The sequence below is a fragment of the Castor canadensis genome, chromosome 1, assembly GCF_047511655.1.
Source record: "Castor canadensis chromosome 1, mCasCan1.hap1v2, whole genome shotgun sequence".
Classification (NCBI taxonomy): Eukaryota; Metazoa; Chordata; class Mammalia; order Rodentia; family Castoridae; genus Castor; species Castor canadensis.
This window is the reverse complement of record NC_133386.1, coordinates 2669042-2695837: the sequence shown is the minus strand read 5'-3', so window position 1 is coordinate 2695837 and position 26796 is coordinate 2669042. Positions and strand designations below refer to the sequence as shown.

Here is a 26796-nt window from a genome sequence, read left to right as displayed (position 1 = left end):
ACTTTCCTTTCCCTTAAAGCCCTGCTGTTTAATCCATGCCATGCATGGGACACAAAATCCTGCATAATTCACATGCACTTCAAGACTCAATCTTTCCCCTTAATTAATGACAATCTCCATAAAAGGAACTGTTGCAACACTGCTTAGCCTGAAAGATAGGCAAGATTAAATCTGAGGTCCTAAAAGGTCAGCTTGTTCAGAGCAAGCTAAGTGGAATATTAATATTTACATCTGTAGGTCTCTAGTGGACATCCCTACTTAAGCTTCCATTCCAGGGTCTTGAATGATGACATGACACTAGAGCAAAATGTGGACATAAGATGAAGATTCTCCCTGAAAGGGCTATGCACTAGAGGAAGAGCTTGGGTGGAAACACACACATGCACTTAAATACTCCCTTCGTACATTCAACAGAGAGGTCTCAAAGGTGACAGTCAAACAGACACAGCATTCAAATCTGATTGGAAAGAGCAAGCCCAAAGCTTGCTTCCTGTGCTAATGAGACCCGAAATGAAAACACACTCCAGGTTGAGAAATGCAGGCAGCATCCTGTCTAAGACAAGCACCAACAAAGAAGGCTTCATGTTTCAGGTGGATGTGAACTCAGCGGAGGGCACCAGGCCACCACCTGTTACCAGAACACTGGCCTTGACACTCGTTTCCCTCTAATGGCTCAGCACCTCAATGACTGTCTACAAGAAGCAAAAGCACAAAGCCACTGGGGATGGGAGCAAGGGAGTCAACATATTTGGCTTTTCAGTATAGTCTCCCCCTGGGGCTGCAAGTCCAACCATCTCTGCCCTTGTGAAAATAAAATGGTGCACACAGCACAAGACTCTCTAAACAGACCAGGCTCCAGCCATTTGAACTCTATTTCTTTTGACACTGCATGCGTAAGTGCCTGCTACTTAAGACACTTTCCTTTACAGTAGGCCAACCTATAAAAGAACCTTCCCTGCACTGTCACCTGAGAAAGCAAGCAAGAGAAGCAAGGGCCACTGTGAAAATAGTTTTCCACAAACATCTCCAAATATCACAGCCTACTGGGCATCTGCACTTCTACACGGGGCTCCAATGTGCTTATAAACTGTGGCAGGATTAAAAGTTAACACGAGTTCTAGCATTCATGCAGCAGGTGATACCAACAAGACGATGAAAAAACAACGCATGAGAAGGGGGAAAGTGTTTGCAAATAATAGACCTGGTAAGAGACTTCTATCCAGAACATGCAAATAACTCTAAGAATTCAATAATAAAAGAAAATCATCCAATTTTTAAAAAGGAAAAAATAACCTGAATAAATATTTCTCTAAGGAAGACATTCAAATGGACATTAAAAACATGAAAAGATGCTAATTAGGGAAATGCAAGTCAAAACCACAGGGAGATACATCTCCACATCCACCAGGACGGCGGTATCTGAAAAGGAAAACAACAGCAAGCACCAGTGAGTAAGTGGATGACTCCACCATCACAGTAGGACACTAAAATATTGTAATCACTTTGGAAAATGGGCTGGAAGTCTATAGAGTTGCCATATGACACTGAAATTTCACTCCTAGGTATTTACCCAGACGAAATGAAAACATACCTCCACAAGAAAACGTGCACAAAAATGCTCCTAGCAGCAGTAGGCAACAGCCAAAAAGTGGGAACCATTCAAATGTCTCTGAACTTATTAATAGATAAGTAAAATGAGGCATGCCCGCACACAGTGCAGTGTTATTTGGCAATAATCACTCACACGGACGAAGCTTACAAACACAGTGCTGCGAAGTGGAGAAAGCCTATCACACACCCTCACGGATTTTAGGATTCCATTTGTATGAAGTGTCCTAACAGGCTACTTTCTAGGGGCAGACAGTGGATCAGGGTGCAGACTGTAAGTGGGGTGCAGAAAGGGGATAAGGTTTGGTTTTGAGGTGATGAGGAAGTTCTAGATTGTGGTGACAGTAGCTGGGAAGACACTAAAACCATGAGCTGGTATGCTTTACAGGAGTGAAGGGTGTGGCATGAGTCACAGCCCATAAGTTGCATGTGTTGAATGTGTGGCATTCCAGACAATGTAGAAGAAACAAAGGCTGAGGTGTTCCCTGAAAGAGCCTTCCTTGGGCCTTTGTCACTGTACTGTGGCACAAATGGAGTAGAGCCTGCTCCTGTCTTGTGGTAACTGAGTAAATACTCAGTAAACATTTTGGAAGTTTCCAAAAGCCTCCAGTCGGCCCTGGCTTAGTGTATGACACACAACCTCCTGAGGATGTCTGCTCACTTACAACACAAGAGAGTTTAGGATGCAAACAAGACATGTTTTGGAATGGAGTCACACAGGGTATAAACAATGATTAGCCATTAAATAAAACAACTACCTACAGTTTAGAACTTGAATAATTATTTGTATGTGGTAACAAGTATCTCTCCATCCACATAAATTTAATTTGGTGCTACACAAATCATAAATGCTTGACTCAAAATTCTCACATCTAATTTAATTCAACAATCCATTAGAACATGCAAGAAAAAAAAATCCCATCTCAGAGTCACTGGTTTACTAATTTTGGATTACCTCTCTCTGTAAAAAACACAGAAATCAGATTCCCTGGAATCTCAGGGAAACATAACATTTGGACCATCGTTTACATCTAAAGGTATGTTAAAACAAATTCTGATGTGGGCAACACTTACGATAGTGAAATGGTCTTACAGCCTTCTTCCTAGGAGTGTACAAATGATCCATTACTTTTCTCTGACTGTTCTAGAGGAGAAGCTTCTCGGCTTCATTAGATTTCAACACTAGCCCATGGCGGACATGCAACGGTTCTCTATGTTTATTCTGTCTCTTCTAACGCTGATGTATTGTTAGGCACAAAGTCATGTTTATTCCCAAATCCAAACATCCAGGAAGCTAAGGATATTTTTTAAATAGAATTTTTATGAAAGAAAAAAAAGAATAAACATTTTCAGATTGGGGATTTACTCTGACAGGCAACTTCTGGAGTGTAAAAAGTTCCACCATCCAACACCATCTCCACTGCCCCGTGGACATTGTCAGGTGGAGAGAGAGCAGGCCGTGCTTTTCCCCACTCCAGGACTAATGGGTGGAAACAAGGAGACCCAAGTAAGAAGGCTGTCCTTTAGTGCCCCCCTCCCCAGGTAAATGTTTGCAAAGACTCTAGATGCCTGGTTTTCACACTTGGGTTCTCTAGGGCCGCCAGTTCCATGAAGGAGGCCAGGGAGCTCAAGCCAAGATTCCTCCAAGCTAGAGAGGCCCCACCTCAAAAATCTACTCCATAATATTGTCATAGCTGCAAATGTGTGCCATGATGTCTGACACTCATATCAATGGCCTAGGAGCACTGGAACACAGGAACTGTACTCTAAACTACTTAAAGTCTAATTGTTGAGAAAAGTTTTAGTGTTGGTGTATTTTATCAATCTGTAATTATTGGAAATGGGGAATTACAAACTGCAATATTCAGGTAGTCAGAAAATATCCTCCCATACTTATTTCATGATAATGAGAATTTATTAACTTTGAACAACTTATTTTTATTTTTTCTTATATTTCTTTTTATATTTTTCAAATCATTACTTTTTCTTATTATTTAAATTTTTTCCCACTCCTATCTCCTTATGAGATCTCTTGCTATTTATTTCAACAAAATATCATTTACTACCAAATATCTTGCAAGAACCAGCAATGCTCGTTGGTAAATAGTGTGCAAAAAGAACTGATGTTCTGAAATGGTTATTGATGAGCACGTGAGGCACCAGCCACAGCATGTGGCATGCCATTTAATAAATGTAAAAATAACAAGTCATAAATTATTCTTCTCCCTCAGGAGAGGCATGCCACTATCTCAGGAGGTGACACAAATGGTTCTTCTCTTCCCATGGATGAAAAGATTATCCAACCAACACAGGCAATTCTGGCAGGGAGTGGGGGAAGGAAATTAATGTGAATTTTCTGATTCTGAGGCAATTAGCTGCCCAGGAACTAGAGCAAAAAGCAAGGGTACAACCTCCCAGGAAGAACTTGTGGTGGCAACAAGGATAAAATCCTGTGTACTTGGGTTATGCACTTCAGGCATAAGCATGCATTTATTATAAAATGTGTTTCTGTAGAGGACTGTGGACACCTGGGGGTCAGAAGTGACACATAGGCATACTACTTGTGCTCTGAGTTTATCAGCAGTCTTTATCTTCTAAGTCATGTTGTTTTATACGATGTTGCCTCTAGTAATTCAAAGTACCACTGCTACAGTTAAAAGGCAGTGCTGTGGACAATTGACCACGAAAGCACATGCAGTGATGGGCAAGAAAACAATGTTACATTGCTTCAGTGACACTTATTCTACCACAGAATACATGGACACACTTTTATTACATAGCATCCTAACTGAGTAGTTGTAAGAACTGGAAGTTAGTGTAACAAAGTACTATTTCTAAAACCAGTGCTCACTTCTATCACGCTTTTCTGAATCCTTACTTCTTTAAATTAATGTTTATATATTCTGGGGTTTAGACTGGGAGAGAGAAAAGTAGGCAGAAAAGGAACAAAAGTATTCAGGCCCATTAAATATATTGAGAGAATAAAGAGTGTTTGCAAACTAACATACTTGATTTTTTTCAATGCGTGAACAAAAATTCGTCTTAATTTTCTCAGGGCACCATCTCAGTTAAATTGGCAAACTTGAAAAAGTGCTTGTGCTATCGTGTCAAATATAAACCTAAAAGTATTACTGTACTTTCCAAATACACATGATTGATGTACTTTCTGCACATGTGTGAATATGGAACATTGAAACTGTTGGTCATTTTAAGAAGGGAGAGGTGGAGGAGGGAGAACAATGGAGGGATGAGCCAAACTGAGGTTCATTGTATGCATAGATGGAAATGTCACAATGGAACCCCCTGTACAACTCTTATACACTAATAAAAACATTTAAAAAACACACATCCTATACATTTCACATGTAGCTAGTTGGCAGAATTCCATCAACACATTCAAAATTATTAATTATACCATACAAGCCCAGGAACTGTAATGAGTGCCACATGAATGCCTTGCTAGGCTCAAGCCCCTCCTCTCAGACAATATCAATGGGCTGGTGACACCAGGAACCTTTCAATCTCCTGACTCTCCAACACCCTCCTGCTCCTCCCCAAAACATCACGAAACACCAACAAAAACAGGAAATGGGGTAGTGGCAGACACTCCTCTTCTGAAATTATGAAGACAATAAAGCACTGAGGTTTAATAAAACATGAAACCCAAGAAGGGGCTGGTGCCACTGACCTCTAAGTTCCCCTGGGAGAGAGCCGGAAGCCCACACAGCCCTTCCATGCATGCCAACTGAGCAGGTGTTACCTGCTAGGAGCCAGCTAAAGCTTCATCACAATGTATACACAATAGCATGTCTCCTGGTGATTTTTCTTGACAGAAACCATCTTTGGGCTGGCTCTTCTTCACATAAGTGGGCACACCAAACAGCAGCTTAATGTAAACCTATTGGCACAAATCTGGAGGAAAAAAACAAATAAGTGGAAATTTGGTTCCTGCTTTCTCCCTTTACCATCAATGTGATATGGTCAGGCTACTTAACCTTTTAATACTCAGTTCCCTCATCTATGAAATGGACATAATAGTACCTATGTTTTTAGGGTTCTCGTAAAGTGTTAGAGATTGTGTGTGTGTGTGTGTGTGTGTGTGTGTGTGTGAGAAAGAGAGAGAGAGAGAGAGAGAGAGAGAGAGAGAGAGAGAGAGAGAGGTTTTATTTGCATAAGAGAAAGCCCAAATCAAAAAGGCTTAAACAATAGAAGGAGTGCTTGGACCATTTAACTCAAACGTTCCAGAGGGCTTCAGGCTAGGGCTGATCAGGGCTCCAATCTCATTTCTCTATGGATTTCCTGAATCTGCTCTCTGAATATTGGCTCTATACTTAGATTGGGTTACTCTGTGGTCACAGGTAGCTGCAGAAATCCAGGTCTGGCCTCAGAGTTCCTCATTCTCTACAGCCACTGAACAAAGGTCTCAAGATCTATCACGTTCTGACTGTTTGGGTCACACGCTCACCTCTAAACTCATCACCATGGCAGGAAAATGGATGTGCATACAGTAACGTGCACACTCACGATGCATGCAGACATAACTGTGAACACATACACTTACAAATACATATTCACGTAAACACATTTATAGGGATATAATCATTTTATCTTCATCTCCAGACTGTCAAAGAGACTATTTCATACTCAGCTTTGTTGAGAAAGAAAACTTACGTTACTTCATTTTCAATGGCTCAGGTCTGCTTCCCATCCAAAACTATAAAGTGTGAGAAAGACTTGGTGGTTGGAGAAAACAGTGCCTGTTTTGATGGTGGTTTTGTCTCTCCTGTTTCCTCAGATGGAGGTATTCCAGGAGTGCTTCCTACCTGTCATGTGTCAGTGACAGCCAAGTGCATAGAAGCGTACACCACACCTTCCCAGTGCTGAGGTGGGCTGTAGGTGATGACCTGTCCTGTGGGACAGCCCAGACCACAGAATGCAGGTAAGTGCAAGGTCTAGAAGCTGCTGTTCTGGAATCTATCATCAGAAACAGGGAAAGAGCGCCACAACATCAACTTCAGAAAGTTTTCTCCACTACCATATGGAGAAAAAGCTCTTGTTACTCTTCCAAGATGCTCTATTTAGTTATCAGAGACGTGTGATCTCACCAGAGGTGTGCAGGTCAGGGAACTGTCCATTAGACAGCAACCCAGGGCAGTGGACTCCCTGAGTTAAACACAAAACATCTCTGAAACCCAGGTGGCCTTGGCCTTCTCCATGCACTCCACCCTCCAACTGCACACCAATCAATCACCTGAACATCCTCTGCCCAAAGTCCCTGTCCAAGCCTGCTTTGTTTTTGTTCCTCATTGTTCACTAGTCGTTTAACCTGGAAGCAGGGTTCTGCCCACCAGTCGCAGTGAGAGGACAGGGCAGTGGAAGGGAATCACATGAACTGTGTTGGGAGCTCTAGGAGCCTACAGGAGTCCCTGGGGAAGCTCAGTGCTCACTGGCCTCCAGGTGTGCCTGGGTGCAGCAGAAAAAAAAGGAACACAAGACCCCACCTTTTCTAGCACCTCGCTAGCCTCCTGACAGCTTTCGTCTACTTGTCCTCAATACACTGGTGAAATTTCACATTCGTGGCCCTTCCCAGGGGAAAGCCTGCGGCTGGGCCTCTCTTCAGAGTTGCAGTGCAGCTCACGGTAGCTCCTGGGGCAGCAGACTCAAGCCAGTCTCTCCCACCAGGTTAAGGGGTGGCAGTGATATCCACATCCCGGTCCTCACTAGGTGAAGGCTCGCAGGCCACACTCATCTGTCCCACCACCTGTCCAGTGCTGCTCTCCACGCTCAGATGGGAAGTGTGCTGAGTTGGGCGCACGTCACTTCAAGGTCTGGACGCTTGCTTCCTTCCACACTTGGGTACTTTGCCTCAGTGGTTCCTCCCATTCACAGTCACGCATCTTTCTCTCTGCGCCTAGGCCACTGGTCTTCTTCCTTCTGCTTTCTTTGTACATTCTGCCTCTGTCTGGACTCACCCTCCGCCCTTCCCTTCCCATCTCCTCTCTCTCCTCCACTCCTACTCCTCAATTCTTGTTTAAGATACAAGAACTTGCACAGAGTTTGCAGGCCTCACGGGGCGAGCTGAGCCAGAAGAAACGGAGCCATCCAATCACACTAAACTTCCAGGGCGCTTCCCAGGATCTCAAGTCTTTACAGGGAAGCTCATGCCTGGATGGCCAAGGCAGAGGGCAAGGATGATCAGTGATCAGGAAGAATTCCAGCCGAAGCACGGCTGCCTCTCCTGGCCCCTTTGCACCCAGTGGCACTTGCAGTTTCCAATAATGCTTCTGACATTGCATTTAATAAAGCCATTGATCTGTGGTGCACAGGGCTGCTGCGGATGTGACTGGGTGCATGGCGTTTGGGAGCTGGGAGCAGCATAGCTGAGAATTATCCAGACTTCAGTGAAGTAAACAGACAAAGACAGCACAGCAAGGAAATGTGAGGCTTTTTAAAAAACAGTTTGTCTTCTGCTTTGATCTGCAGGGACAGGCATGGTCTGAGGTGTCTCGGATGGTGCTAGACAGAGAAGAGCCTGGATGTGCGTGGCTGACTTACATCCCTGCATCATCCTCCCCACTTCAGACCAGGACAGGGACGGAGGATTCGCCCTGGGTTCTTCTCTTTCATTCACATGCACACCCAAACCATCCAAGACCCATTCACCCAAGTGCTAAGCCGCAGCTCCAGCCGCTCTCCCCACCCTTCTCCTGCTCTCTGCCATCTAATTCCCGCAGAACTTCCAGAAGGACCTTTTCGTTTATTTGTTTAATTTTTTAAATCGCAGTCCTGGGGATGGAACCCAGAGCCTTGCATGCACTAAGCAAGTACTCTACCGCTGAGCTACACCCCACCCCTCAAAGGGTCTCTTCAAACTGAGATGTGATCTTGTCACTTCCCATGTCCTTTAGGGTAAAGTTGACCCCCCACCCCGACACACCACCACCTAGGACTCCTGGCCCTGTACCCTCACCTGACTTTCTGGTGTGCTGGTCAGCCCAGCCAGCTCACCTCAGGGCCACCCTGCTGCTTCTCACGCATTCCTGGCCGCCCTCCATTTCACTGGGCCCTCCTGCAATGTCCCCACAGAGGGCTTCCCCAGGCCCCAGGACCAAACTTGTTCTCTGTCCCTCTTGACTCCTGGCCCATGTTGTGGGACTTTTCTCCCTAACATTTTTTGAGATTATGACATTTTTATATATAAACTTGGTATCTCTCTTCCCTACAAGACAAACACAACACAAGGACAGAGCCAATCCTCCAGCCTGTTCACCTGAGGATGGGTGGATGCTCAGACCTTTATGTCACACTGACGACAGCTGAGCCTTCTGCACCTCTAGGGGCTGAACATGAGGCAGGACCCCAGGTTAGTCATGTAGACACCAAAGACTCGAGCCCTGTGTTAAGGAGGCCCCTGAGGCATCTGAACTGACCGGCTACTTCTGGACAAGCCTGAGAGGCCGTGCCCTGCCTCTGTCTGGCTACTATTGAGGTCTGCCTTAAAAACCAGAGTGACTGCTGCATTTGTTACCCAGTGACAAATGACCACTGTCCACAGCATAGATTCTACTCTTACAGTTCTGGAGGCTGGAATTTGATACCCACCCCACTGGGGTCAGTAGGGCAGATCCTTTGGGAGGCTGTCCTCTGTCTCCAGCTTGGATAGCTGTTGGCTTTCTTGGGCTCATGGTCCCTTCCTCCACCACTATGATCTCTGTGTCTGATATCACAGCCCTGCTCCTTTTCTGAGCTCCAACTGTTCCACCTCCTATTACAAGGACACGGGTCATTACACTGAGGGCCCAGGACTATCCCCATCTCTAGTTCCTCATGATCATATCTGCAAAGTCCCTTCTGCCATATGTGGTAATGTCCATGTGGTCCAGGGATTAGGCTGTAGCTATCTTTAGGGCCATTACCAGCCTTCTGCCCCTGCAGGGCACCTTCCTGGTCCAGCCCATGGGCACTGGCTGGGACTTCTAAAGCTCCAGGGAGGGTGGGGTTGGAGGTGGGGACAGTGAGCTGCCCCATAACCAGAATACTCCTGGCAGCCTGGACCCCAACTATTCCCACCTTATTTCTCACCACTGAGACACCAGCAGGAAACACTGCCATATTCATTAGCACCTCCTTACAGAATTCAGTTCTAATAAATTCACACTGCGTCCCAGGTGACTCATCTGACTAGGAAACAAGCACGTGTATTCCATGGGGGACCGAACTGGACGACCCTTCCACACACTCCATGAAGAACGTAACATCTCCCCACATGAGCCTCCTTCCGTGCGCTGTCCACTTCACGTGCACAACATGTGGGCCAGAGACTGCAAAAGTAAAAAGGAAAGCAGGAGGAAGCAGATTTGAGGGAGAAGGGAGGAGTAAGAAAAGTACTATAAGGTTTTTGGAAATGTCATATACACTGCCTGTTTCTTCTTGACTATGAGAAGAACTGGACGAAGGTCGGGAAAGCTTTCAGATGGTGTTGGAATGAGGTAGTGACCACCTGGAACTTCAGGAAGCTATGCCCATCCTGTCTAAAACGTGAAGTCAGGATGTGTACACTGGATTTGGAGCCAGGCGGGAGGAGGCGCTAGAATGTGATAGCAAATGCCCTTCTCCTGCTGCATCCCTTCCTAGACAATCCCTGAGACCCACCAAATACTCTTGCAGAGGGAGAGGCACAGTCCCCCTGTGGAGATAGCGTCAAGACATGCCCACTTCCTGGCTTCTGACCCAAACCACCAGAGTCTTGCCTTCTCCTCGACGTTTTTTTATGGATGAATGGAGGGGATGTGCTGCCTCTGGGAGACCTTGCAGTGCATGTACCACTCAGACCTAAAGAACTCTTCCAGGTCACTCACACCCACCGAGTGCCCACTCAAGAATGGTTGCTGTGCCAGGTCTCTATTACACCTCTCCCATGTGCACTGTGTGACTGCATATGGGATTGGAGGCGGGGGGACTCAGTGGACCGGGAGAAAGTGACAGGATTTGACCACAGCCTATCCTATGTGCCACACTGCCCCACTGGACAGGCCATTTCATTGGTGCCTGTAAGGCAGGATTATGCTAATTTTACAGAGAAGAGAGCTGAGCCTCTGTAAGGTTGTACTGGTGACTTTGCCAAAGCCACAAGAATAACAAATGGTTAAGCAAGGACTTAAAATGCGAGGACTATTTCCTCTACCTAACCCCTCCCCCACTCCCACCATGGCATCACAGGCACAGATGACCCGACTGGCCACCACGGCCAGGAAGATCGTTAAGTAGCACCAGCAAGGCCTGACTGATTCACAGCAAGCAGCGCACTGTCACCTCTCCTCACCAGGGCCACACCGATCAAATCACTTCCCGCCTTCATACCCAGCTCAGATCACTCCCTGGCAGGACCCACAGCGCACAAGCTGGTGAGGCCAGGTGCCAGAGAGGCAAAGATGAACAAAGTGCCATCAGCTTCAGCGTGTTCAGGAGAGAAGATTAATGGGCTGGATGGGGGCAGAGGTGACAGAAGATGAAGTTCATGAGAGGTGAGAGGCTCTGTGTTAGCTCATCCTGACTGGGTAGGAGATGTTAACATGGAACACAGCTCCCACTCCATAACTCCATGCTTCCATTCAATGTCCACCGCCTTTAGTAAGCGTGAGCTCCATCAGTCTAGGGATGGCGTTTCAGATCTGCTTCTCTTCCCCTCCTCCATGCATCTCCAAAATGACCACAGCCCATTTTAACAAACCACCTTCATGTTCCTACATTAACTGTTGGCCTTCTACTGCCATAAACCTCAAGACCACAGTTTGTCACAGGATGAAACAGATGTGCTGATGAATATTTGAAGACAGACGTTTAGATGTTGGGGTTACTAAAGGTACACTAGACACTTATGCCCAGATGCCCTTTGCACATTAGCTCCAATCCACTCCATCAGGCTGAACACTTTTATTCACTTCTCTGCTGGGGCGGGTTCTGCAAGGACTTGATTGAGTCACACTGCAAAGTTCATGTGCTCTCTTTTTTGCTAAGATCTATAAATATAAGTCATACACAACCTTGTGCTGTTTCTGGGGGCTCTGGGATTGGGGCAGTTAGCTATAACAGCTACCTTGGGTCCAGCAGTCCACCTGTTCTGTGATCTAAGGACAGACTAAACAGAATTCAAGAAGCCAAAAGTGTTCTAAAAATAAGTGCTCTTTTCTGCATTTTTGTTTTTCCTTTATGTTAGCTTTAAAGTCAATCAACCCAACCAGAGTCACTTTAGGAAGTCACAAGACAAAAGGGTCCTGTGTGCACCTTTGCAAGTGTGTGGGCTGGGGGGACATCGGTTTCTCCCGGTTACCTGCTTGCACATGGCACCCCTGTCTACAGGAGCTGGCAGCCAACAGACAGGGAATCTGATGACTCGAGGGGCCTGCAGAGCCTACAGGTGTCTCTGTCCCTCCCCAGCAGTGTACCCGCCCACTACCATCTTCTCTCACAAAGGCCTCTCCAGCAGCTTCTGGACTCTGTGCATTACGCACTTTCAAAACAAGAAGCTTTCTTGCTTTTACATGCTTACAAAGAGATTGTCTGCAGGATACTTTGGTAGTAAAAACACACATTGAAGTGAGCAGTTGTGTATGACCTTAGGTCCTGAAAGGTGTGCTTGACCTTGGCTGAAAGCATTCAGACTGGACACAGATGAGCAAGGTCTTACAGAGGCACTGAAGCATTTCTACCACAGCCATGCCCAAATGAGATCTTTCACAGTATAAAGTCCCTCTGCTCTTTCTCTTAAGAATTTGGCTACCGGTCCAATGGCAAGAGGTGTGGCCAGTATATGTCACTGCGAAGACCATGAAGGCTCACTGTTACTGAGAACATCACTCCAAAGCAGGTCCCAGACTCACACTTAGCTGGTGTCTACCTAAAAACCCAACAACTCTGACAGTGTGGCTTATGGACCTCCATGGGTCAGCAGCGTACTTCTCTTGACTGGTGCAGGCCCTTCTTGGCTCAGCCACAGGAGGAAATGCTCCAGCCAGTAGCTACATACTCATTCTCCAACACTGTTTGGATCTTACTAATTTCACAGAGGAGATAAATGGCCAGAAGGAAAAGCGAGTCTCCTCTCCAAGAAGCTACATCATTTCTGCCAGCGCCTCGCCCCCTCCCACCCCACAGCCAGGCATCCCACACGAGACTGTGACACACGGCGTGAATGCGCCTCTGCTCTGAGAGCTGCTACTTCCATGGATTACGTTTAAAATGACAGCAGTGAAGATTAAGCCTTCATTCTAAGTCACCCTAACACGGCTGCAACCTAGGAAATCTGGCGCTGTAGTAAATGTGGAGACAGTACTAATCTGAGACAGATGTATACTCAGAAGGGGCCAGAAAGAGGGCTGGCAGGAGAGGGGAAACTTTGCCATGCAAATCCCTCTAGGAAAAGGTCTGGCCAGTCTACTGGGTGCAGCCTCATAGAGCACCTAGTGCATCTCTCCCAGGACAGGCCATGTAGCTTCCTAAGCATTTGGTAACTGAGGTACCCATATCCTTTTGCAGCTGGGGAGGAAGGTGCTAGAAAAGATTCAGTGGTCCGGCTTCAGCAGGAAAAGAGGGAAGTATGAGGAGCAGCCAGTGAGGGCACTGCAAGTGCTTTCCATCCTGCAGGGTGGGGCTCCCAGCAGGGAGTGCAGGAGGGAGGGGGGCATAGCCTTGTCCCATGGGTGCAGAAGCCTCCCTCCACTGCAAAGGAGCAGCTGAATGAGCCTGGGAACCTGTGCAAACCAAAGCTCGTAGAGAAAGTCTGGCTGCTTCTGGAATGGAGCAGGGCTTTGATTGGAGGTGCTCTTGTTCTTGGGATGCCCTTTAATGGAACTCAAGAACTGTGCAAATGACAGCCTGAGAACAGGTACCTGTCCCAGTTGCTCTGAAGCCTTGGTTCTTGCCTGTGCAGTAATAAATCATAGGTGTGCAGTTACCACGCAGTTATTCTTCATGTCCTGTGTGTTTGTTTCTCATGTTTAATTATAGCTGCAGCACTATTGTATTGCCTTCGTAGTCAGCAGGAATGACTTCTTATACAGTTATGAATCAGACATGATTAACAGATTTCACACCAGCTAGATTTGTGTCTGACCCATTTGCTTGACTAAATCATGTTGTAGCTTAGCAGACTATTTGCTGATAATTTCTATTTCTTTGAGTTCAACTTAATAGCGTTTATGAGTGAAAACATAGCAGCAAACAGAATTCTGGGAAAGGATGCAATAAAACATGGCCCTGCATAACCAGAAGTAAACGCAAATCATTCTAGAGTATACCTGAACTTGTGGATTTATTTAACAGCAGAAGATACAGAGCATTTCTGGCTGGATTCCTAGTTGCCCACTCCACATCATCAAAGCTGATCCTCAGTTTCCACACATCAAAGAGGTGCTTTTCCCTGGCAGCATTCTGAACATAGGAATGATACACACACTAGTCAACACGAACATTCCCTTCACCTTCAGGCTGCAGCCCCCTGCTCTCTCCCCACTTCCCCCTGCAGCAAGAGGCCCCCAAACTGCTTCAGGGAGCTCAGTCCTCTCCTGCCCACATACTCATCTGCCACTCCCGAGAAATCATCAACCCTGTGTGCAAAATCCTTTGGTAATTGACCCAATATGAGGGCAGATGTTCCAATTTTTTATTTAGTGCTCTTTCATTTTATTCTTCTACTTCTGAGTGCATGAAAAAATGACCCAATAAAGCCAGGAACCAACAGCTCATGCCTGTAATCTTGGCTACTTGGGAGGCTGAGATTAGGAAGATTGCAGTTCGAGACCAGCCTGGGCAAAAAAGTTCATGAGACTCCATCCCAACTGAAAAAAGCTGAATGTGGTGGTGCACACCTGTCATCCCAGCTACAGTGGGAAGCATAAAACAGACGGATGATGGCCAGGCTCACCTGGACAAAAAGCAAGACCCTAACTCCAAAACAGCCAGAGCCCAAAAGGGTTAGAGGCATGGATCAGGGTTAGGGCACCTGCCTGACAACTGCAAAAACACTGAATTCAAACTCCAGTACTGCCAACAAAACGAAACAAACAGACAAAACCCAGACCCAATGGCCAGCTGTGTAGAGTGAATGCTGGAAGCCGGTCAGCACGTGGTCTTATGGGAAGGACAAGTAATGGAGACCAAAGAAAAAGGAGTAAAATCTCAATACTTTGGTTCTATTCACATATTTCTGAATAAGCAAAACGCTTTGAGAAGTTCCTTGAATATAAAGGGAGAAACTGCAAAGATAAAGCATAGGACACACAGAGACCACAAGAAGGAGTTAACTTTAGTGTCTATACAGGAGACTAATGGATAAAGAGCAAATTAGGTATTCCCGAATATGGACTATCATGTGTAGTCTTCCCTTTTTTTTCAGGGGCGGAGGGTTAATTAAAATTCCAATAAACCAGGCCTAACAGACTTTCTTTGGGTGCATTTAGTGAGAGTACCTGAAAATTGTTTTAACTGTAAGTGGTTCTTCTGGAAACTACCCAAGCTGTAGAAGGAGTACTCACCTACCTACCAAGCACCAAGAACGAGCATGGCTGGAGCCATCAGAGCTCCGACATTGCTCCAGTTCCTCACTTAGCACTTACATTGTTAGGAAAAAAGGATAAGCAACTAAGACATTTTCACGTGTGAACATATGCAGTTTTGATTATCTACAGCCATGGAAAAAGAAACAAACTGGTGATTGATCTAACTGGACCACTTAAGTCCAGAGATGTCAAGAACTTCTCAGGACTCACCCCAAGAACGCGCTTCTCCCGGCTCACTTGCCTCTACTGCTAGACGTTCAGCTCATTGGAGGCAGGAATCACTTAGCACAGTACACTAGCTCAGCACAGTACACATGGTTATGCTAAAAATGTTGATTGTATGAACAATGAAGCAAATAAACAAAGTGCAATTCTCCCACTCAACAGTTTACCATCACCAGTATCCCATTTTGTGCTCTCCAACTACCATCAGCTATCTTTTGGTGGACATGTCAGTTTCAAGTGAAACGGCCCAAATAATATATCATCAAAGAGAGTCCTCTGGCTTTGATAACCCCAAACTAAATAACTCTAAATAAACTGCATATCAATACCTTTAGCAAATTATCTAGTATCTCGCCTTGAGAAAGTAACAGCATTTTTTTAATTAATGAAAAGCCTACATTGCCTCTGGAAGGAAATAAACCAGACTCTGCAGCCTGCATGCCACAGCTTCCGAGGTTCTATATGAGAAAGCTGAGTGGGGGGTTCCTTCCTACCCAGGGAACCGAAGCTCTCTGAGTTGAGAAATAGACATTGGAGCATTTTCTTGCTCTAAAAGCTGCCCTGGTTGGGGAAAGTTGACCCACATGGGTAATGTATCTGTGGATAAGTGCAGCCACCTTGGGAGACAGACATGCACAATAAGGGAAGGGAATATGCCCATCCTAGCCAGAGGATGTAACTCCATCTGAGCAAATGGGGCCCATCCCATCCTGTGAGCAGCTTGGAACACATTCTGGGAGAAGGGATCTTCCCTTTCACATGCAGGAAGGGCAAGGAGTTCACCCCTGGGGTAACACAAGCCATGGCAAGCTCAGGTTCATGCAGACTCAGCAGACATGGAACAGTATGAAAAACACCAATAAACCCAGGAAAATGACTTACCAATATCAACAGATAATATTGACCATTGATCATTCAGACTTTGAGGTAAGTCTTTATGTGTGGGCACAATTAGTCCCCTATGAGGGAGGAGCCGTTATCATTTCTCTCTCTCAGTGGAGAAACAGGAGGCTTAAAGAGGTTAATTGCCTTGCTAGGGAAGGGGAGAGTGAAAATTTAATGAAGTACATCTGATCAAATTCACTAGAATTTTCTGACTTCCAGAAAAGGTTTGCTCAAAAAATTTTGGGTTATACAGCACATTCCAAAATATCTGATGGAAAAATTTCCTTTTAAAAATTATAACATTGACTTCTTTCATGCCTCATTGAGTGCATGGCAAACTCCAATAACCATACAGCCAGAAATGGTTAAAATCAGTAACAGACAGCACCTGCTCCCCCGTGAGGAACGCCCTTCAGGACATTTTAGGAATGGGAGCATGGCCTCTGGGGCCCCTCTTCCTCATCTATAAACTAGACCACCAAATGAGGCAGTGGTCACAGCTCAGGGCTGTGGTTCTTAGGCCAGGCAACCAACGCCCTGCAATCAGAGCATTCTGGGGGAGGGAGGTTCCCACAGGTACTAAGACCTGACACCCTTACTGGGTAGCACATGAAGTCTATGCAAGGTACCCAGCGTCCCTTCAGAAATCTCTGAAATCATTCTTGCCAGACTAAATAACCTGGCCATCTCACTTGGGTCAATGCTGATATGTGACAAAAATGTTTAAGTGAATTTAACTTATGCTAAAACTCATAAACTGTTTCCAAAAATGATTAAGTAAACTGGTGTCCATGGCACCAGGATTATCAAATTTGGGTCCTAGAAGTAAAATTAATTTTAGAAGCACGTATAGAATCATCAGGACAGAGGTGCTCAACTTTCTAATAGACATTACACTGCTCCAAGCCTAAAGTAACTACTGTTTATTTCCTGATTATGTTATTAGATTCTGAGATGCAAAAACAAAATTTTTCAAAGTCCCTGTGTGTATTCCTAAAATACGATTTTCATAGAAGCAATTAAAAGATGTTTCTTTTTGTGCAGTGAGTTCTCTCTTTCATTTGTCCCAACAGAGGAAGTACACATCTGTGGTCAGCACGTTAGGTCCTATTTCTCAACCTCACGCTACTGACAGAGCCCCCTTGCTACAGTTTACATTTTTGGATGAGTGCTTCTTGGCCTATAACCAGCTGCCAATATACAACGAATGGGCAATTTCTCTGGAAAAACTGTGGGAAGGTGGCTGGGAAGGAATATGGAACTCACTGGACAGAAGTACAGAGTCAGTCACTTAATAGATTCCCCAGCAGGTGGAAGTGCCCTAAGGCCAGAACTTCCATGTCTGCCATCATTTTGAATCTGTACTGCCCAGAAACAGCCCTGAGCCACGGCAGGTTCTCAATAAACACTTGCAAAATGAATGTGTTCACAAGCTTTTAACAAGATTTAATTTCTCAGGGCTCGTTTCCCTGTGCAATAGAATAAGGATAGTTGAACGTGCTATCTGGATTTCACAAGGATCAAATGATAGAAAAGTGGTGAACACATTTGTGAAAAAATAGAACACTGCATTAATGTTACCATCTCAATTAGCCCTTCTCCTCAGCACCCATCTAGGTTCCAGCACATAGCAAGAGAGCTTTGATTACTTGCCGATAGGATACATTCCTTTCCAGTCCCTTTGACTTCTGGATATATGATGATGGTTTGTGGATGCTTTGTACACATTTTATTTTCCCCACCCCCACTTTGTCATCCACCATATTTTTGAGGACCCTCCTACAGCCCAGTTTTCTTTTTTGAACCCTAATACCAGGGTGGGTGCACTGGCACACAGGCTCCTCCAATTCCAGGGTCCTTCAGGCATGCCCTGAAGGACACCTGGAGTTTGCTCATACAGTTCCCCTCCCCCAGCAGTGACAATAAATGGAAGGAGACAAGGAGCTGCACAATAAACTTGGCACTGCAATGAAATAGGAAATAAAACATACTTGTATGACAGGAAAGGCTGTTCTAAGTTTTGTTGTCGACTTTAGATTTTCACAGTGCCTGAGTCCCAGAAAAACACCTTCTGGTTAATTTCTCTCTGTTGTTGGGTTTAGCAAGCCCTCCTCTATGGCTGAATTGATAGTATTTGTCCAGAACCATTGTTTTACCATCTGAGATTCTGCCCAGCACTTCCAGTTCTGATTTTCTGATACTGAAACAGAAACTTTTGCAACAAGTAATTCCCTGTCGCTTTTATGACTCTGAGCTTGGTTGAAGGAGCTCTTCATTGTTAAGGAACCCTTTGCCTGAGTCTAATACCATGGCAGATGGGACAAAAGAAATCTAGGATGAAATTTGTGACATTGTTCTAAATGAAACAAAAAACCCAAACTCTGCTTGTGCCAGCCCTGAAGCAAAGGGGAGGACAAGGTCAGATGAAATGTCCAGGTTGTAGTGTCGGCCTCCCCATCACAACACCCTTTCTTTACTTAAACGTGTGTCCCTGGTTTGCCACCTATGGACTCAACGGTATGATCTGGACAGTGGGATGCAGAGAGCGCGATGTGGTTGTTGAAATAAAAGCCACCATTAAGAAGCCATGCACAGCCGGCTTTGACCCAGAGGTGACAAGACGAGGGACAGGCAGGAAGGACGCGATTTTTCAGCGTCCTCTGGGTTTTCAGGACGCATCGGTACGGAGGCCGAGGCCGCAGGGATATTGCATCAGGCTCTCCAGCTCTGCGCGCCCGGTCACAGCCGCCGCCGGAGCGGTCGCGCCCGCCTGTCCCCCGTGGTCACTTCTACCCCGATTCCACGCGCTTCCGTGTCTGCGCTGCAAGGCAGACTCGCCTGCCCCTGGGCAGGGCTCAAACAAAGCGGATCTACGGCAGCGCGGGCAGGGCGGGCGGCTGTCCTCCGTGGGACTTTGGAGGTGCCCAGTCCGCGCGCCGGCCCCCCTCCCTCCTCCCGGGGCTCGCGGTGCAGACGGGCGCCGGACAGGAATTCACCCGGCTGGAGCGCAGTCCGTGCCACTGGCATGGAGTCCCCACGACAACGCTTGAGCCGTCTGCGTTCGGTTCAGGAACACTGGACCAGCTTTCGAGCAACTTCGCGCCCCACGCGCGGGTCCGGGGTAACCGGCCACGGGACAACGGGGGAGGGGTCCGGGCGCGGCGGGGGCCCGGGCCCCGCATTTACCTCGAGCCGGCCCAGGCTGGAGCTCTTGGAGCGCGACTTCTTGCGCAGGTACACCGAGAAGAACCTGCGCACGGTGAACTTCTTCATGCCCACGTCCATCGCCCCGCGCCCAGCCGCAAGGAGCCGCAGGGCCGGCGGGGGCGCATCCCCGGCGCATCCCAGGCGCGAGGGTGGATGCGCGGGCGGGCGCGCGCGGCCGGGAAGCCCCGGCGCGGCGGCCCTGGGCGCGGGCGCGGGCTGCGGGCACAAAGGGCAGGCCGCGCCGGCCACCGGGCCGGGCCCCAGGCGCTCACTCCCGCCGCGCCTCTGCCTCCCGCTCGGAGTACCAGCTCCCGGCAGCCCGCCCCGCCCACACCCACGCCCACCTCTCCTCTCGCCAACCAGCGCACGTTACCGCGCCACGCCCACCGTCACGTCCACCAATCAGCGCCCGCCGCTCTCCGCCCCAGGCGTTCACTCTTCCTCCTCCTCCTCCTTACCGGTGAGTACTAGCTCCCGGCAGCCCCACCTCCGCCCCACCCACCACCACCCCTCCCACCAATCATCACCCGCTGCCCGGCCCACGAATTCCCCGCCCCTATGACTGTGTCCAATCAGCGCCTGCCGCTCGCCACCCAGGCGCTCGCAACACCTCCTCCTACTACTCCTTCCCTCCGAGTACCAGCTCCGTGCAGCCCCGCCCACACATCGCCCCGCCCCTCCGGCCACCGCCAATCACCGCACGCGCCGGTCACATGCCTAAAGAGCCGGACCCGGACCGCTCCCAGATCCTGGGAGCCCGTGCTGATGCTCGGAAGCTGCTCCCGTCGCCGGCCTTTCTGCTACTGGCCTTGCTGGGCCTTTTCTGATTTAGAGTGTCATTGTGTTTCCTTCCTTAGAGCATGCATGCCCACAGGGACCATCGCGCTTTGGCATCACGCTCTCTCTGCAGAGCAAAATTTCAGTGGTCAGTGATCAAGCAGGCTAAAAATTCCCCATCTCCGCTCCTGCTCCAGCAGGTCCCCGAAGCCGGGTCGCCGCGGTCTGGGAGCCGCCTTCCTCCTGCTGGCCGTGAGGACGGACGCCGCACGTGGCCAGGACAGGCCAGCGGCTGGAGAACAAAGGCTCGCATCCGCTCTCGGTGACCTCCGGCTTCATTTATAGAAAATTCTCCAAGCAGGTGACTTACGGGCCTGGACAGGGGATGTCCTGAGATAAGGGGACCTGAATCGCAAGGCCAGGGCTCTCAGAGGCCCAGTGCTGGCTGCGGGACTGCACGGGATTTGCCTGCAGATCACCAGAGCTCTCCAGGTGGATCGGTGAGCTCGTGACTCCGGGCAACTTGCCTGCATTCGCCCTGTGCAGTGTCCATGTACTGAGTTCATCTTTAAAAACTAGGGGGAAACAAAGCTCACGGACACACTGCCATCGCCACCTGGGGGGAAAAAACCCAAAGCATTTATTGCTGTCGAGTTGAAAAGTATTGCCCTTTTGCAGTGCAAACAGTAAAAATTCCATATGTCCTTTTATTTCTTCAGCTGAATCAAATGTTGCATTAATGCTTGTCATAAGCTGCATTTTGCTAAAGTGGATTAACGGATTGGAACATCCCCAGATAAGAATTTGTGGGCTCATGCTGCATCCACGTGCAGTGACATGAGGTCAGAGTCACTCTGGGTTTGCTGAAGACCAGCCTTTTAATGATGTTAAATGAGCATCTTTCTCTAAAAACAGCAGAACTGCAGAGCCCCAGAGAGAAACCAAGCGTGTCCTCGGCTGCTTCTCAAGCCCTGTGCACCAGTAGGATGCCTATTGAACTTTGTTTCTTGCTTCCCTGCAAGGTTCAGGTGACAGGGTGATGATCTCACCCTCAGAACCCGCTTCTGACCTCCTGTGTCCTGGCACTCATGCCTCTTGGCTCCCCGCAAACACACAACATTGCTGTCCTGACACAGAAAAGTGGACAAGCTTCAGGCTAGTCATTGTCTCCAGGGATAAGGGAGGGGCTCGCTCAGCCAAGCTTCCCACTACTGGGGAGCTGGTAAAACTGCTCAGACAGGAGAATGGTCTGCCAACCACCCCAGCCATGGGCATCCTGCTAAGAATAGAGCAGACAGGCAGCCTAGGTCAATGCTGGGTTTTAGCAACATGAGTATTTGATCCAATCGAACAGAATTGGAAATGAAAAATCTTACTGGACATTCATGATTCTCACTCATTTAAGTGGAACAAAGTCGTCCTACTGAACCTGGAAATCTCACAGGAAAAAAAAATCTTTCATATTTCAACTGTGGAAGTAATTGCCAAAAACGAGTCTGTCTGCTTTTGCTGATGTCCCGGTGAAATACAAGTATACCAAAAACCTGTAGCAATCTTTTAACACTACTTCATGTACATATAGAGTGAAATCCTCCAGACTTCAAACTTGGGGTGAGGAATCAGAGCCTACTTTAACCTGGGTCCATGTGATCCTCCACAAAAGAAAAGGCCAACTGAATGGTGGGTTATGTGCAGATGATGGGGGGGGGAGGATTAGAGAGGACACATAGAGCTCAGTAGACCTCTGCGTGTCCTAAGTTTTCCACTGACACGCACAGTAGGCTTGGGTCCGGATTCCATGATACCATTACTTTAGAGTATCAGATTGGCTAGCATGCATCTAGTACAATTCAACAGGGGATTATTGAACACCTCCATGCACCCGTTACAGTGGTTAGTATGAGGGAGGCAAACTGATTGCAACATCCCAAGAAGCAAACTGTCATGGAAGAGAAGATAGCAAACAGACAAACCAGATGCAGTTCATGTAAAATGAAGGACGTGTATAGAGAAATGCTTCATGAACAGAGATAAATGAGAACTCAGTTCTAATTGGAATGGTGGTCCGGGGTCTAGACGTTTCTTGGGAAGATGAGAGGAGGTCATCTCTCCACTCAAACAATACAGCTTGTGGGCAAGTTCAATGTACTCACTGAGTTTCGGAAAGATGATCTGATCTTATGACAGGCAAACATCATTTTCTGATGACCCAGGAGTGAGATCCGAGAACTTCTAAATAGTCTAGCTACACTATACTATTGAGATCTTCTACTATGTAAAGTTCACTGATTCTTATAATATATTAATAAGATGCTAAATTGCATCTCAGTAAACTTTATGTCTTAGAATTCCTGTCTTCATTAGGACCAAGGTTTTGCATCTCACAGAGCCCACGGTTGCTAAATTCACCAGGTTTGTGGGCCAGGAGTCAGTTTTTCACCCAGTGTCCCTGATGACAGTTCTGCTATCGTATGCTCCAGAGATTGGTGCTCAGTAAATCAAGGGAGGCAGCTGCAACAGAGGCAGCCACACATGGCTGTGTATGAATAGATTTAACCAAGCATCCCTCTATGTATTCCATGAACATTCAAGGAGCCCCCTGCCAAAACTCATGGGATCAGAGGAGAGTGGGGCAAGATTAGGCCCCTTGAACCAAAATCCTCCTCTCAGCTGGGTTCCTGCGTACTTGAGATGTTTATGACTTTGACCCTCCTGAAGGTAGGAACTCATCTTTGCTCAGGAAGACATTCTAGCATGGTAAATGGTGATGGACTATCAGCCTGGGCTCATTGAGAGCAATGATGTGCCATAGAGGCTTGAAGCTCCCAGGGCAGGGCCTCCCAGGTCTGGCCTCGCAGCTCGCTTCTGCCTCTCACCCATAAGGTACTGACTTCTAGTCCTTTCTCCAACCTTGGGGACCGCCTGAGCCATGTCCACATGACTACAGACCACTGCATGCAACAATTTAACACCTCCTCTGAACATATTTGAAATTTAATGAAGAAGTTTTGGTGACCAAAACATGAGAGATAAAACTGCAATGGTTCAATGCCAGGCAATGCAATTCCTGTCTCAAACCGAGGACCTCGGTTTCCAGGAAGAGAGAGAGTGGACAGGGGGCAGGAACCTACAAGGCCACTAATTGGCTAATGACAAATCAAGGAAGGAAAACTGTGCTGTGTTTCAAGTCGTGGAAGCCATCAGGGTTTGGGCTCCATTCACCACTCTAGCCAACTGGAACCGCTCTGATAGCCGTTGGTTTCAAATGTCCCTGCACATGGTATCACTGGAACAAAGAATTTGGTAGCTTGCACCCATTTGAAAAGGAGGTGAAGTCATATGATCCCAGAAGGCCCACACCCTGGGCCAGCCATTAAGATACACAGCCACTCCCTGTATCAAGGTTAAATGGGGAAGGACAAGAGGATGAAATGCCCAGGTGTATGACTTCCCAAGCCAGACATCCTCTGCTACCCCCAAAACTTAAGCCCTGACAGCTTCCACACATGCAGTCAGCCCTTACCCAGACTTCTTGCCTCATCCCTTGAGATGCACTTTTTCTTTGCTAATAAACCACTCTACTGTCTTCCTGTTCTTCAGAGTTCCTTTACTATACCCTAATCTCAGGCATTATACCCAAGGACCAAGGGACATCTGGAACATCCCAAGCACCAGTAACAAACAGAAGGACATACAGAAACTGACAGGGGCAACATTGAGAGAGAATAAGAGACAAGAAACCAAGAGGAAATCCATAAAAAAGAAAAAGGGGGGCTGGGGAGCTTAAGGAAGGAAGAGAGAGCAGCAATGAATGGTGTGACTTAAAGAACAGAATTGGACAGAACCAAGCACACATGAAAGATCATAGTATAGCCAGAGAAGACAACGATGAACCCAACACAAGTATGAAATACACCTGGGGAGAAATTCGGACATTCATGGAGTGAGAGAGTGAAAGGGAGGCAGAGCAGAGGGAGGGACTCTCGTACTATCTGGATGCTGCTATGTGAGGATGTGATGTCCAGAACTGGCGCAGCTATCTTTGAACAGTGAGGCATCCAGCTGTCATACAAAGCATGACATAAAGTTGGGGTCTATAATACCCTTGTTGAGCTGCTGCATTAACCAATTCTGAAGCCAAGCTGCTTTGAGGGTTATTTCCTTTTTGGGTTTTTTGTTGTTGGCAATACTGGGGTTTGAACTCAGGACCCTGCACTTGCTAGGCAGATGCTTCACCTGAGCCATTTTTGCTTGAAGTATTTTTCTAACAGAATCTCACTTTATATCCGAGCCAGTCTAAACCATGATTCTCCTATTTGTGCTCCCTGAGTAGCTCGTGTGGCAGGCGTACCACCAGGACCAGTTTTTATTGACTGAGATGAGATCTCACTAACTTTTTGTCCAAGCTGGCCTTGAATCTTGATCCTCCTGATCTCAGCCTCCTGTGTAGCTAGGATTACAGTCACGAGCCACACGTCCAGCCTGAGGGTTACTTCTACGAAAAATAACAAGTCACTTTTATTAGCCAGGTTTTCTGTTATTTTCAACTAAAAGAATCAGAGCTGATAAATTAAACAAAGCACTCATTATTCACTCAACTTATCTACAGATTTAAATCTAGTTATTAAATTTAAATTTTTATGACACTTATTAAAGGTTATTTTAGTAGCCATGATATTTGCAAAATATCTCATGTCTCAGTGGAGCGCACCAACTTCTCAGCAAGATAAGCGTGTGCTGAGTCCGTGCAGGCGGCCGGAGCCAGGGCACTCGGAAGGGATGGCCCTTCAGAGCAGGCAAAGCATAGAAGGGGGAAGAAAGAGCGAGCCACCTGCAAAGTCCCTGGGGTGACAGATGGCGATGAGCCCACCCCTACTGTGTGGCCAGCTTGTGGACTCAAGGTGTGGGCTCTGAGACCGGACACTTGTGCCAGTCTGACAAAGGAGACATGAGGTGAGGGGCGTGGAAGAACACACTGCGCTGTGGCGCTTTTCTTTGGCGCCAGGGACCCGAGTACAGAATGCATGGACAGTGGAACCATTTTCAGTGACGATGGTGTGGGACATGCCAAGGTCCCGATGGAGAGCAAAGCCACAGTGGCCACAGAGGTGGAGAGGAGTGACAGCCTCAGCGGAGGGACGTCCTCGTCCACAGGCTCCACCTCCATGTTTCTTCACCCGCTTCTCCATCCATCGTGTCAGTTCTCAGTCAATTACCGAGTCTGTGCACAGTGTTCGGATGGCCCGAACACCCGCAAAGCTGTGGTCTCATTACTGTCTGTGATTAATTCCCAGGTGACCACAAACATGAGAAACTAAGACACACCTATAAATTACATGAGATGAGAAAACACACAACTCCAAACACAGGAATGCCACTTGGTTAAAGTTTTCGATTACTCGTTTGATATATTTTCACACCCTAAAACATCTCAAGGCCTAAAAAAAATACAGAAAATAATATCTAACAATCCAGGGAACTGAGACACTTAAAAAAACCACAAGGAAAATGAAATCATGATTGAAATGAGACCCGTTATCAACATAAATCACTTAGTGTAATTACACAACTGGCTTCAATGCAAAAATTCAGTTGTTAGGAACTCACCCTGGGAGCTCCTCATCATTGGTCATCCTCCTCTGCTTACATTTGCACATGAATGACAGGGATAACTGCACAGGAGCCACTGTGTGGATGGTATCCACTGTGCACCTCCTAGGAGCTGCTGTGGTCCTACCAAGTCTGGGGACCCATGGGACAAAGTGGCCAGGAGCCCTGTCCCGTGGAGGCTAAGGTCACCAGAGGCCCGTGATTTCTGTGTAAGTTCAGATTAGGTCCTATACTTCCCTCTGAAACTCTGCCCAGCCCCCACTTTCCGGCTGGCAGAGGAGAGCCCCAGATCACGGCTCTGCAAAGACCCTTGGGCCTTATGCATCCTTCCCTGTGGCTGTCCTGCTGCAGGCTCCAGCCCTGGCCTCCTTCTTAGTCCCTGGACGTGCTGAGCTCACCTCGGGCCCTTTGCGTCTGCACCTGGATGTGGGGAGTGAGGTCAAAAGAGTTAAGAACGGAGTCCAGGTGTGTGGTGAGTAACTCTATTTTAGACCTGGGCCCCAGGACAGAAGTCACCCACCTACATGGAGAGTCTAGCAGCTCTGTGCCTAGTGTCAGAATGGACCAGAGACATCCCTCAGAAACAGTTCCAAGGAACATGAACTCACGGTCACTAGCCACCAAGCTCACAAAGACATTGAGTGTCAGGGCAAAGCCAGGGGACAGCAGAGCCCAGAATCAGACATGTGAAGACTTCAGCGAGTGAGGTCAAGATGTAGAGTACAGAATGATCAAACTTAATATGTTTAAGGAAGTAAAAGCAAGAAATACAAACATGATTGCAGACCAAGAGACTATAAAAGTGACAAGTAGATATAAATGAAGGATGTACTTTTGGAAATGACAAGACATAGAACTTGACAGAAACGAGATACAGCTGACCATCAGTGCACTATTTATTAAGAGCTCGTTAGTCACAGCCCACAGC

At 47.3% G+C, this 26796-nt stretch overlaps 1 protein-coding gene across 6 annotated transcripts in view; it reads right to left on the bottom strand.

Moving 5' to 3' along the window:
• The window catches only part of Rps6ka2 (ribosomal protein S6 kinase A2), a 319159-nt gene that overhangs the window by 130767 nt on the left and 161596 nt on the right, over positions 1-26796 (bottom strand). Inside the window, exon 1 of one of the 6 annotated variants that reach the window (XM_020158722.2) lies at positions 19461-19648. The exons of the other annotated variants lie outside the window; for them this stretch is intronic. Within the exon in view, the coding sequence (XP_020014311.1) occupies positions 19461-19559 (99 nt within the window). The 5' untranslated portion in view covers positions 19560-19648. Of the gene's footprint in view, positions 1-19460; positions 19649-26796 lie in introns of those variants that run through there. 6 annotated transcript variants of the gene reach the window in all.